Source organism: Podarcis cretensis (genome assembly GCF_951804945.1).
Source record: "Podarcis cretensis genome assembly, chromosome: 17".
In the NCBI taxonomy this organism is placed as follows: Eukaryota; Metazoa; Chordata; class Lepidosauria; order Squamata; family Lacertidae; genus Podarcis; species Podarcis cretensis.
Genome location: NC_137187.1, coordinates 13121479 through 13135227, shown reverse-complemented (window position 1 = coordinate 13135227; position 13749 = coordinate 13121479). Strand labels below are relative to the sequence as shown.

At 39.7% G+C, this 13749-nt stretch overlaps 1 protein-coding gene and 1 long non-coding RNA gene across 4 annotated transcripts in view; one reads left to right on the top strand and one right to left on the bottom strand.

The window, feature by feature from the left end:
* Positions 1 to 1210: 1210 nt before the first annotated feature.
* The window catches only part of FSD1L (fibronectin type III and SPRY domain containing 1 like), a 32676-nt gene continuing 20137 nt past the window's right edge, over positions 1211 to 13749 (bottom strand). The window contains exons 9-14 of one of the 3 annotated variants that reach the window (XM_079959931.1): positions 11878 to 12007; positions 10115 to 10147; positions 8012 to 8112; positions 6612 to 6863; positions 6377 to 6465; positions 1211 to 4869 (exon numbers count right to left, since the gene is read on the bottom strand). In XM_079959931.1, coding sequence (XP_079816057.1) covers positions 4747 to 4869; positions 6377 to 6465; positions 6612 to 6863; positions 8012 to 8112; positions 10115 to 10147; positions 11878 to 12007 — 728 coding nt within the window. In that variant the 3' untranslated portion in view covers positions 1211 to 4746. The remainder of the gene's footprint in view (positions 4870 to 6376; positions 6466 to 6611; positions 6864 to 8011; positions 8113 to 10114; positions 10148 to 11877; positions 12008 to 13749) is intronic. The other 2 variants (XM_079959932.1, XM_079959933.1) reach the window with 2 other exon arrangements.
* Positions 6870 to 8113, top strand: LOC307206666. The gene is made up of 2 exons (XR_013834469.1): positions 6870 to 7741; positions 7869 to 8113. It is a non-coding gene; the product is annotated as an uncharacterized lncRNA (long non-coding RNA).

Genomic DNA, 13749 nt, shown 5'->3' with positions numbered 1-13749 from the left:
AAAACTCGCACACCTCAAAGTGGTTTACTAAAAGATGAAAAAACATGGGGGGGGGGGGAGATGACCACAGTCCTACTTTAAAAGCATGCAAGAGAAAATACTGAAACAGATTAAAATTACTTAAAACTTTCTAAGGTAGGCTCATCTAGACAAATGTTTTCCGCAGGCACCGAAAGGAGCACAGCGAAGGGGCCTGCTTTATTTCAATAGGCAGAGAGTTACATTTTTTCAGGTGAGGTTGCAGCGCAAGGACTGGAAATGCTACTTGTAACAACTATTTGCAAAAACAAAACCCAAAGCACCATGCAATCCTAGCAGCTGTTCTAAACTCAGGTCAAGCAGGACACCTTCATCCTAGGCTAAAAAATGGAAGAGTCTAATCTACACTTAATTACTGACAAGCTGTGCCATAATAGTAGTTTAAAAAACAAAAACAAAACCCCATTTGGAACTAAATCGGTTTTTCTCATCCGAGAGCTACTGGAAGCCTGATCCAGCACTACAACTATACAAATAATATGGTTCCCCAATACATATCTTTAAACTAGTTAAGCCCCATGTCTGAAAAGATTGAATATGTGCACAGCAGCCTCATCGGCAATTACTATTAGCCCAACAATGTTTTCGGTTGTTTCCCCTTCACTATTACCTATGTTACTACCAATAGCACCGTATATATTAAGCCGTAGCTGTCAACTTTTCCCTTTTCTTGCGAGGAATCCTATTTGGAATAAGGGAATTTCCCTTTAAAAAGGGGAAACATTAACAGCTATGTATTAAGCACCAGATCAATAACTCACATACATTAAAGACAGCAAGTGTCACTCTATTTTCAGATACAGTTGCCCTCTCTGGTGAAAGAATGAAAAGGTGCAGGAATAATTCAACTAAATATTACTAGCCTCCCTATTATCCAAGTTTGCTTTATATGTCTGCTAAAACCGCCCAAGAGTTAAAGCATTGAGTTACAGCATTTATTTACAGCATTTACTATATATTGTTTTTCAGGCAGACCTCCCAAAGCAGTTTACATAAACATATTTTGTTGTAAAATATAATTACATAATATATTAAAATACTTGTTTAGGAAAAGCTGTTACTGCTGCTTCTCCCCTCCCAAGGCAACAGCAATGTTCAGGCAAAGATCTTCCATACCCAAAGAAAGCTACTATAGCATATTATCCTCAGAAAAAGCACGACAAAAGATGTATACGAGTTTTCAAAAGTTTATTAATACAAAACCCCTGCAAGATGTGTTTGACTTAAAGACACAGCAAATTAAAACACTCCATGGGCTCTAAGGCACCCCAGTTGTACAGTGTTGTGGTAGGTAGGGTTGTTGTCCGAGGGTACTTGACAAGGATGAAGAGCAAAGCACTGGGTACCTGAAGTCAGTGCACAATTTCCCCATTTAGGAAGTTCAATGTGACAGCAGAATATCAATATGCTTTCTTATCTCAATACTTTACACTAGGAGAGAAATAAGAGCCATTTTGAAAAGGCACATGCCGAAGTGTTTTACCGGTGGTGAAAACGAGCAGCCCACCTGCAGAGAGAAGCCGCTGATTTGTACAGTACTAAGGGAGGAAAACGCGGCTTAAGTTTCCCTTTCAAGTCAGTAGTCTTCCAGAACACTTCAGTTTAATTCCAAGGACAAAAGTAACGACCAGAAAATATAGGGTCAACCAAGTGTGCCAATCGCATAGTAACAAAGTCAGTTGATATACCACACCAAGTTCTCACTTGCATAATTAAAATGCCAACATTTGCCGAATTAGTTTGCCTCAAAACTGTTCCTATATCACAGAAAGGAATCCTGTCCTAAGAGGCAAGGGAGAGAACAGGCAGCCTTATAGGAGTATTTCTGCTTCCTTTAATAAAAGGAGAATGTATTATGTTCATTACATAGCCCTCAAACTTAAACTGAATTATTAAGACTGTATTGTATAGTCACTGTATAACCATTCCACTCTTACACCCTTAAAATGCCATTCATAATACGGTTTTGTGAATTGGGCTTTCAGCTGCTCTTCAGAAACCTCTAAGCAGATTCACATAGTTTTGGATTTAAACCCAATTGTGAATTACATTTGCTACTTTATTATACAAAAGGGAGTCAAGTTGTGTTACATGATTATGTCACAGTAGACAATTCCATAATTTCTGTAAACTAAATTAACAATACACGTTTTCTTCTTGCTGTAAATATACAAAAAAAACCACCTTTCATTAGCTACAAATACAAAAATACTTCAAATTTTACAACGAGTAAGCAGACAAATTATATACACACTATGCCTTGTTTGTAACCAATCTAGCATATCTACCTGAAGAGTAAACACAATCAAATAATTGTTTTGCTCAAAACCATCAAACTGAGTAATTTGCTTTGCTCAATTGCACCAATTTCTGCATGCTTGCCACAGAATGCAAACCTATCAATGTTGTCAGTTCAAGTTTCATAAACAATATCTAAAGTGCTTAAGGCATTTCCTCGTGTCACCATACTCTAATTCCTTAAACTGATATGGAACTACCCAGCTGGGCAGCCAACAGAAGCACCTATGCCTCAGATTGTTCCACTAGCAGTAATGTTCCTCCGATAAGGATAACCCACCGCTCCAAATGTATGTTTCCCAATACATGTCAAACCTCTAAACACTAGTACTGCATCTGGAATAAATATTGCAGATCCACTGAGTTGTGGAAAATTCACAGAGATGCCTGCATAATTCAGTAGAACTTGCAACTGTGAAGTATTCAGTCGATTCAGAGTCTGGATCACACTTGACAGTTAGCAGATGCAACCATTTTAAGACAGTTAAATGCCTCTATTAACTGTACATAGAACAAAGGCCTTACTCCAAAATATGTAATTCCGAGAGTATAGCAGCTTGATTCTGACTAGTTAGAAGCCCATTTATACTGGTCAAAGCATCATAAAGGTATTTACCACATTATATTTTCTTCCTAGAAGTAGTTGTCATGTTATCTGCATTGGGCATAACAAGCCAGTTATCAAAACATCTTTATTTCACAAATCAAATATGCGAAGAATAAAAATGTGAACTTAAGTGCTGCAAATACAAAGGTATACAAAGCAGAACTACATTAAGGGTCTTACAGAACAAACACATTATTACAATGGGATAAATACTGGGTTCCTTGATTGTTAGAAGACTGGGTAGAACATGGTGTTTAAGGAGTTCTTAGGACATGAGACATTTTACTGTGATTTGCTACTTTTTTGCAAGAGGGACAATTGAGTAAACAGACTGGATTAATGTAGCCATTCAGGGATTCTGAGGAAACAATTTACATGGTTCAGTTGGGAAAGTTGAACATTCAAACTCAATTCTTAACACTTCAAAGACAACTGCAGGTAACCATTTCTCACGAGTGAAAAATGCTCAGATGCACTTTATTTAAAAGTTTGTTTCATACTATTCTGCGAAATTTCTCAAGAGTGAGACAGTAGATCACAGAATGTAAAAAACAACAACACCCCAAAACCCTAGTACCAGGTTCTATGATGGAGAAATTAATAGGGAGCCAAGCTCAAAATGTTCAAAGGTTGGAAGTTACCATAAAATCTGAACATGCCTCTACATTCTTAATATATGCTTCCGACATCACGCAGGAAACTCAGAACTTATGGTGCCTTTAAAACTGGAATGTACAATCCACTTTCAAAATCTACAGGAAAAGTGCTTTAGAGGTTTGAAGATAACATCATTCCGGACATTTACCATGTTACAAAACTAAGATGTCTGATGCATCTAGCAGTTGACTAGGTACAGTATATTATTTTGAGCCTCTGGAGCAGTTTTCAGGGCACAGCCTAGAAACTAAAGATGTGGCAACAAGCCATTAACTTACAGATAAGAATGGCTGGCGAAACATGACTTAATTCTAAGCGTACACTTAACCTCAAAAAAGTGTACCATGTGAAGTACACACTGAAACTGGCTGACAATACAAAAAAATGGGACTTAAACTGCCTCATTACTGAGCTCAGGTGATTTAACAGAGGAAAATGGAAGCACTTCAAAAAGCTCCTTAAGCTGACTAGTCAGAAATACTACAATCTCTTCCATTCCTCAAAGCCTTTTTCATGGTTAATGGACACTGTCCAAATACCAGTTTAAAATGCACTACTTGAGATGACTGTGTAGTTCTCGGCAATGTTATTCATGGTGCCCAACTGCGTAAAAACTACCCTGAATCAAAGGACAGTGATCAAAACCTAAGTATTTGTACCACACACCACCACCACCTTTTCATTACACTGAGTTATGGAAAGTTAGACTGGCTTTTTTAGATGGCTCTCATTTTTAAAGCTTCTGTGTATTACCCTCCAGCTCATCTCCTTTTCCGGGGTCAAGGAGTGAGTGTTAGAAACCTAGACAGAAGAAAAGCAAGGAAGGCCTTTTAGACCAAGATCATACTTGCCTTTGTTGCGTGTTATACTGAAGTTATCTGTCAAGAATCCGTAAGACAAGTAGTCAAACTTAGTCTAACAGTAGTAGATAGCTACAATCTCAAATACCCAATTCTCTTTTTTAAAAAAGATCAGTCTATTTTCCTATTACACTGCAGATTCACAGTACACTCCTGCTAACGTTTTGGTTCAGCCCCACTAGTGGTGCTTAGGCCTCAGAAGTAGCAGGAACACATTAAAGCATTGCTCAAAAGCTCTTTGAGTAACACCTGCAAAGAAAAAGCAGTTAACATGAAGTGAAAATATCATTGGGCAACATTGGTTAGGCTGCTGGCTGAACCGCTTAATCCATTTTCGCTCTTCTGCAGTGTTTTCACGGCACTTGGCACCTGCAGTCCTGTTGTCAAGGTGAGACCACCACACCAAACCTAGAAAACCGATATATAAAAGATGAGGGGTCATCAGTGCTCTCTTCTTGCTCAGAGTCAATTAAAATCATGGCAATCACTGTATATCACAGCATTTTTCTGTCTGTTCCCCGAGTATGTTGAAACCCCTATCTTCTCTATAACTGGCCCTGTTTCACCAAAGAGCTGACCAGGGGAACAGTGAGAATGACAATGATTAACAGTGTTGTCACTTTTTGAAAAATTAAGAGGCTCAAATCCAGTTTAGCCATAGTTATATTCTGAAACAGTTGCTCTGAACTGCTTAAACAGTGTCGCCTTTTCTACTTTTAAAATCTACTGTAAATATAAAACTAAAACTCAGGTGAGGAAATTCTCGCTATCTATCGTATTTTTCGCCCTATAGGACGCACCATCCCATAAGGCGCACCTAGTTTTTTGGGGGGGAAATAAAGGGAAAAAAAATTATTTCCCCCCAGGCGCGGGGCTGGGGCGGGGGAGGCCCAAGCTTCCCCCGACCCCAGTCCCCAAACAGGCAGCTCTCTGCAAGCCGTGGGAGCCCAGCGCTGGCTCCCGCTGCTTACTGAGAGGTCCGCGAAGCCTGGAGAGCGAGAGGGGTCAGTGCGCACCGACCCCTCTCGCTCTCCAGGCTTCAGCAAAAGCCTGCATTCGTCCCATAGGACGCACACACATTTCCCCTTCATTTTTGGAGGGGAAAAAGTGCGTCCTATAGGGCAAAAAATACGGTATATAGAGAGGAGGCTGACAGTTTGGCATTTTCTTAAGTTTCTAACACAAGGTGGGGTGGGGCGGGAAGTCTAGTTTCAACAGTGTTCTATATTACACTCCAGCTCCCATTCAAGTTTGTTTTAAGGGAGAAAAATTCACAACTCTACTTTAAAAACATACAAATGTTAAAATACTAAAACAGATAAAATTACTTCAACTTTCTAAGTATCTGGGTAGGCTCATCTAAACAGGAGAAGGTCTGTGATGTATATTCAGAACAAATATAAAATTCTGCTCCCAGGCAATTTTGTATAAGTTATGCACATTGTTTTGCAGCTACGAGTGCTAGAGTTATAATACATTGCTTTTTTCAAAAGTGTAAGCTAGAGATTTTCAGGGATCTGCGCATCTTGTCCTCCTCCAAATACTGCTGGACTCCAACTCCCATCAGCCCCAGACAGCACAGGCAAAGGTCAGGGATAATGGGAGTTACAGTCCAGCAACATTTGAAGGGTTAGCCACTCCTGCATTTCCCCATTTGAGGTTTCTCTTCTTCAGGCATATACAGAGCCCTGGAGGTAGTCATCAAAGTGGCTGCCAGTTTTTCCTGGAGCAACCAAGTTTAATAAGCATATAAACATGTTTAGAGGTCAGACAGTGACGCATCAATAACCCGAAAGCATCTGTGACATTCGATGCAAGTCTTTTCCACATTATGAAATTATTCCTAAAAGTAACTGTAGAAAAATAGCCCTTGAAGCAGAAATGATGGAATGAGTTAAATTAGGTAGGTACTGACCATGAAACCTGGTAGTAGCGGCTGGGTGAATTTTGTTTTGAAGGTGTACAACAACTGCTTTGAGCTTGCGTTATAGAAAGAGAGCTGACCTGCAGAGATAAAAGCATGTTAATACTTCTAAAAGAGTTCAGGTTATGTGTAACATTTGTCTTTTCCTTAATACACGTTCTCAGAAGGTAAAGGAGTAACACTATTTCAGCTCTCTCATGCATAGTTCTGAGGACTCCCAAGTTACCTCCATCAAAGTCGCAATAGACTCCTATCCTGTCTGGAACCAGGACATCTAGCGATTTTGCTTTGTTGTTGTGTTTGGCTGCAAATGTAGTCTGCAGCCAGTTGTTCACATGCACGCACCAGCTTGTATTAGTCTTCCCTAGCTGGTCAAATTTCCCCAAATTTTTATACGCTACTCCCACACTATAGGATTTGCAATCCTTCTGGGCTTTCACTTCCCAGTAGTGTTGCCCGTTCTCAATAGTAGTATCTCCTGTAATGAAACAGAGAAGGAACAATGAACACTTCCAAATAAACTTGTGCTGCCTAGAGCTCAAGAGTAAACACAAATTGTTCAAGGATAAGACCCATAACTGATTGAGTAGAGATTTCATTAGCCAGTGAAAATCCCCAATCTTTTTGGTGTTGTAGAAATCGGGCATAGGGAACCTTTGGCTCTCCAGATGTTGCAGAACTACAACTCCCAATATCCCCAGCCGTGCTTGATAAAGAGTTGGCAAGAGCTGTAGTTCAACAACATGGGGAGAGGACCAAAGGTTTCCCACTCCAGTGCAGATCATAATGATAAAAACTAAGAAAGCTTATCCCCCCCCAAAAAAAACACCCTTTCCCACAATGCACATGACAAGGAACTCCTAAGTCACTTACTCTCAGCAGCTAAAAATATCATAACCAGACCCTATCAGGAGTGAACATAAACCACTGGTACCAAAAAGTATGGGAAACTGCCCTACCAGAAAAATTAACCAAAAAATGTAAAACTAGCATGGGGACAAGCAAAAGAGGACACCTTCGCGCCGGTGTGGCTTCCCTTTACCACATATATAGCACAACAAGATAATGACCTACCCCCCGCATACAAATTAATATGGCTAATCTGGACACAACAATCCTGCCCCCCCCCCAAACAAACCATACTACAACCAACCAAACATAAGCAAGCAAGCTTTGGGCCCTCCCATCTCTCAACATGACAATAACCCCCCCCCCAAATAATTATATAAAGAACCTACCCACGAGATGCTGCCACAGAAACTCTGCATTATACAATAGAATGAAAAGACCATTATCCTCCTCAACCCTCTTCCTCTTTTCTCCCAATGTCTAAGGAAATAGTGTCTCACACCAAATGTAAACAAACTGAAAATAATAATAATAATAATAATAATAATAATAATAATAATAATAATAATAATTTATTTGTACCCCGCCCATCTGGCTGGGTTTCCCCAGCCACTCTGGGCGGCTTCCAACAGAGATGAAAAAGATTTTATGAATTGAAAGTGGAGGTGCTATATGTACTTTTCCTTGTTTGTTTTTTTTTGTATCACAAATAATTAATAAAAATTTAATAATAATAATAATAATAGTTTAGAAGTATTATTTTTAAAAAAACCTTACCCAACACTGTGTACGATTCCCCAGTAAATCTATCTCTGCTGCCCCTTATCAAAGGTGAACGTGAGCTAACAGATGATCGCTTTGGGGAAGGAGTTCCACTTCTGTAAGATGACAAGAAATGAGTTTGTTCTGCACTGCAGTATGCAACCATGACTACAACAGCATACAAGCAAAGGCACCAAGTTAGTATTTTTAAAATCCAGTTTTAGACTGTTTCACAGAAGCATTTATGGTCACAGATGGCTCACATGCTGTTAGAGGGGTCTGTTCAGGTAGCCATGCTTAAAGTCTCTATATCCATACAAATAGCCATGCACAGGAGAGGCTACCAGTAGAAAAAAACATGCTAAGACAACAGAAAAGCTACTATTACTGAAGACTAGGAGGGATATGTGCAGGGTAGGAATGAGTGAACTTGAAGTGTAATTCTGGGGGGGGGGGGAGGTGTCCCATTGATCCGATTAGAAATGAGTTATTTTAAAATAAGATAGAAACCCAGTCCCAATACATTAGCCATCTTCCCCACACCTCTGGTCGCATGAATGTTGAAGTGGCATGAATAGAGCAGATATAGCATTTACTGTTTTCAGAATGAAGTTCTACTGTGAATTCTTAAGACATTTAAACGCAACACTGAAAAGGCCTTTGAACAAACGAAATGTATTAAAGGAAAGTTACTTACCAAAAGAAAAAAAGAAATAAGTGAAAGCATGAAAAGACAGCAAAGCCAAGAAATTAAAAGCATATATTCAGGGGGGGAAAGGAAGGGGACACACCACAGTGTTTGACCCTACTCCAAGTACATTGTTACTAGGAAGCCTACTACTTTCTGCTTTCTATCATAAAAGCAACACGTTAGGTTTGCTGCCAGGTTATGTAGAAAAATAGCATGTTTGTCCAAAAGATGCTGCAATTGATACAAGGAAGGCACAAACTCAGAATAACTTCCCGCTTCTACCAGATCTACCAAAATGCTGACATGCTATTTTTCAGGTAAGTGCTCCAAGTTCCCTTCACCCAGAAGATGTCCTTAATATTAGCAGCCTTTACAGGTACACAATTGCATTTATAATATTTTATATTTGGTACATTTGAAGACATGATTCAATACAAGCCGAATTCTCTGCGTTTAATTGTACTGTTGCCATGCCAACATGCATGCTGGTTTTGTTTTGATAAGCCACTGTGGAACTAACTAATGCAATTTCTATGGTGTTTTATTTGTTCGTGTAACATCAAAAAATAGCAAGTTCTTTGGACAACGTGCATTCTCAAAAGAAAAACACACATTGTAATTGCAAAATGCCAAAATACTCGCTTGGCCCGGAAAGCCAGTCTAACTTCCAATTCTGTATGCCTAACTCAAGTACCTGCATCTCCAGAGGGAAGAATACACAAGGGCTGAAATCTATACTGCAGGTGATACACGGAGACCAAATAGCCTTGTCCCCTTCTCCAGTAATGCTACAAAACAAAGCATCATGCTGCAAAATGATCCACCTCACTTGATTGGCTACTGCTTGCAGAGGTTGGGACCATGCAGTGCAAAAACTCAACGCTCCTTCTTGAAATAAAATTACTTAAAGCAGAGAATGTAAGACTGAAGGGCAGGGTCAGAAAAAGCCAGAATCTGCCTTTAAAGATTGTGAAGGATTTCTGTATTTAAAGGATGCAGTTATGTCTGTTTAGTGCTGGCAGAATCAAATATCCCCATTTATTGCAGACTACAAAGTGACAGACTAGGCCTATGGTCCCATTACAATTGGGGAAACAGCCCAGTGTGTACCATAAAATACCAGAGGCATTAGCTTGCTGGCAACTGGTGCATTTTGCGCTGCCTATGTTTAATGTTAGCGGTTCTCATTTCTGTAAATTGTCGAAACTTATATACTGACTTGGTGATTTTACAGAAAGGCAGTTTGAACGGTAAATACAAAAGTTGACAAATAAGGGGGGGAGAAGGATCTAAACAACAAACAGTAGCTTGTCTACTGGTAAAGGCTGCTGGATTGATTCATGCTAACTCTAGAGAGCAAGAATTGAAAGGAAAATATTGGAGAGTAAAAAGCTGAACCCTATGGCTATGAAGAGGCACACTGTCACCTTGTATTGTTCTTCAGAAGGGTAATCTGGCAACTGTCAGACAAAAATAGGTAATTAAAAAGCTACTTCGTGGCTACACACAGACTTATTTTTAAAAATATATATATATTTGTATTTAAAACCACTACAAAACTATTCTGATAACTATTAATAACTGTATGCTGTTCACAGACTTACAAAAAGAAAACACCCACTTGCTTACAAATTGAAATTTAACCAAAATGGTTTAAGAAGGCTGCATAAAATAGGTGTGGAATCTATTAAGCCCTATTTGAGTTTTATAGCCTTTTTACCTCTTGAACTTAATGTGTTACCTGTTCCCTGTTCACAGCTGGGGTGGGGGTGACATGAAATACGTTCCTATTACTGAGACTACGGATGTATAAAGTTTCCCAGGCCTGGAGCCTCCTCCTCCCTCTTACGAAAAATACTTCCTGGGAAGTAAAAAAGTGGTCTGGGTATTTGGGGTTGGCAATAGCTCACTTGACAAGAATACATCTACCTGCTCCCAGACAATACTATTCCTATAGTGTAGGAGAGCACATCCCTGTCACTTATGCAATACACTTATGCAACAGCTTAGTTGTCGAACATTTTCCGGAAGCCGAACATCCGACGCGCCTTCCGCTTGAGTGCAGGAAGCCCCTACAGCCAAATGGAAGCCGTGCCTTGGTTTTCGAATTGTTTCAGGAGTCAAACGGACTCCCGGAACAGATTAAGTTCGAGAAACCAAGGTACCACTGTATTTTGGTATGTGGCAATTGTGGAAGCTTATGGTATGCCAACAAACCCCCAACATTTGAATCCACCTTGGAGGAGGAGAGGACAGAGGGTGAAGAAAGAGCCATGAGTGAAGAGGGAGCCTTTCCCCATCCTCAGGACCCTCTGGGAAACTCCACTAACCTGGGTGGGGAGAGAGCAGCTGAATGGGACACAGGATGAGAGTGAGGATGTGCCAGAAGGAAAATGAATTGATATTGATTCATATATGTTAGTAACTTTGTACTAATGTAACCTTTTCATATGTAACTGAGATTTTGTAATATTTTGTTTAATTGGCTGTTGCTGCTCCTTTTTTTGTACAGCACTTAAGAGCTGTTTTTAATATATTAAGTGGTGTAGAAGTTAAATAATCTAATCTATTTGGAGAACATAAATTATTATTTAGGCCAACACAATCATCTCAGAAAAGCTCCCCAACAGATTTTGTTTTTGCAGGCCAGACTTTCTAACTTGCTAGAAATATATCAAATGATTTTTTTTACAAAAATAAATTAAATTTCATTTCTCTAATTTACACAGAAAAAGATGCTTCTAGAGAGCTCATGATTTGTGCATAGGTCATATGACTGAATCACATAAGGGTTAAATTCTTAACCCTAAGAAGAATATGACTGCTAGTATTTTTCAGCAGGGGTAATCGTTTTTAGTAATTTGCCCATGTTAGGGAAAAAACAAAACCAGAGCTACCTTGCAACACTGTCACTTTTTCCAGAAAAAGAAATTCCCCATTTCCAATACAGGTTTCAAGGTTATTCTCTTCAATAGCTGCCTCAAAACTTTACCAGCAAGTATGCTATAGTGCCAAATACATTAAGTTTAGTGTGAATGGATTCATTAAGTTTATAGCAAAATGAATAATCTCTTTTGCATAGGAAGACTTCCTACCTGATAGACCAAACTTCTATTTGCTGCAACAGCCTTTAAATATGACATCTACAAGTTACTTGATTTGATCAGAGGAGGAGCTCAGTTTCCCTTACCTGCCTTTGTTCTCTTTTCCTTTAATTTTGTTTTCTTGGCTTTTGCCTCCTGTAGAATCCCACTCCACATAGGAATCTTCAACTTTCAAGTTAAGATGAGACGATGAACCATCCAGGTTAAATATAAGAGCTGCCCAGAGAAAAGATGCAGATCAAAAGGTTTGTCACACCTTTTCTGAATGCAAAGAGTGAAGAAGTTAACATATTTAGATAGGCTGCCCAGGTTCCCTTCCTAAGACAAGTCTACTTCTGATGCTATACTTCCAATTATTATTTTTTAAATGCTTACTCCACCTGCCTGCTTTTATTTTAGAGAAAAATCAACCATAGTGCCCTAATTCAGAATATTGCATCATAGGACCACAGAATCGTAGAGCTGAAGGGACTCCCAAGGGTCATCTAGTCTAACCCCCTGCAATGCACGTGGCCTGTATGGGAATTGAACCCATAACCTTGGCATTAACAGCACTACACTCTAACCAACTGAGCTAACTGCTGCTTGCTTTTGATCTGGATTGCATGAATTAATATTGCTCCCTCCCACTCTGCTCTGAACCCGCCTCCCCCCCCCCAAAAAAAAAACCCCTGATATCTACTACAAACAGCACCTTGGGTGCGAACAGTCTGGAAAGTGCTGTTTTCTGCAGTAAATCAGCACTGGAGCATGTTCTAGATTAGGGGCCCTTGGCTGCTTTGTCTCCAAATTATGAGCATGCTTTTTGAAAATGCTAGCTAATGTCCTGTGCAGTTTGGCCCTTAATTTACAGTGACAGGGTGTGCATTTTGTTCTGAAAGGTAGAGCCTAGTTCTCAGTTTTAATCTGGGGAGGGGGGAAATCAGTATGTAGGGCAATTCTTTATGTTAACTGTCAAGGCTGTCGGTTTGCCAGCAGAGCTGCACAGCAGGGATGGGGGAGCTGGGTCCAGCCAGGGGACCAGATCGTTCTCTCTCCCACTGTCCAAGGATCCATCTGTCAATCACCTGACATCACAATGCCAGGTGACCTGCTTTTGTTTGCAAGGCTTGAAATCAAACTGAGTAGGTAGAGACACAGCCCACAAAGCAATGCTGATCAGCAGCCCCTGCAAAAACCCTTTCAGCTTAGCTCCACATCTGATATCATATATTGACACCACGTACTGGGCAAATGGGCATGGCTTGGCTAAAAGGGAGGCCTGTAGGCTTGTTGTCCCACAGCATTCTTCAAGTAATAGGTTTATAAAAGTTCTTATGACTAAAGGCAGAATACAACAAGTTATTTTCAAAGCCAACTAAGAGATGCCACTGTAAGCAAGCATGGTAATTTGATCGGCAGAGCATTAGAAGATAGAGGTTATTAAAAAAAGTACTAGCATCAAATCTTTCATGGGTGAAGCCAAATGTGTAACAGGCAGAACTTAATATATGGAAGTAATATAACAGAAATAGCTACGTTTTACCCAAGAGATATATTCAAGAAGCTTTCTAGCTTTTACTGACACTCAGAAAATGACAATGAGGTAGGTAGTAACTCTTCCAGAGTTTTTAATACAACAAAGCAGTCAGACTGAGTCACTGCTCCTCGCTGGAATTTGTTGTGGGGTAAATTTAATCTTTGTTACTGCCAACTAAGCAGAATAATTGAGGCTATGTTGCTGTGTTTGCCTTCATTTTTGGAAGCTAAACAATATGTGTCACACTAAACAGACTCTATTCAATTAGAATGCATTAGACACGGTTCTTTAGTATTTCACAGAATACAAGAATTGAAATTCCTCTGTGAAAGGTCAACAGTATGTTTAAGCAATGCCGAACTTGATGATTCTACCAGGCAAATGCTCACTAAGAGCACTGTAAACGCATAGTTTTGAAGGTCAACTAGAAATGCTCACC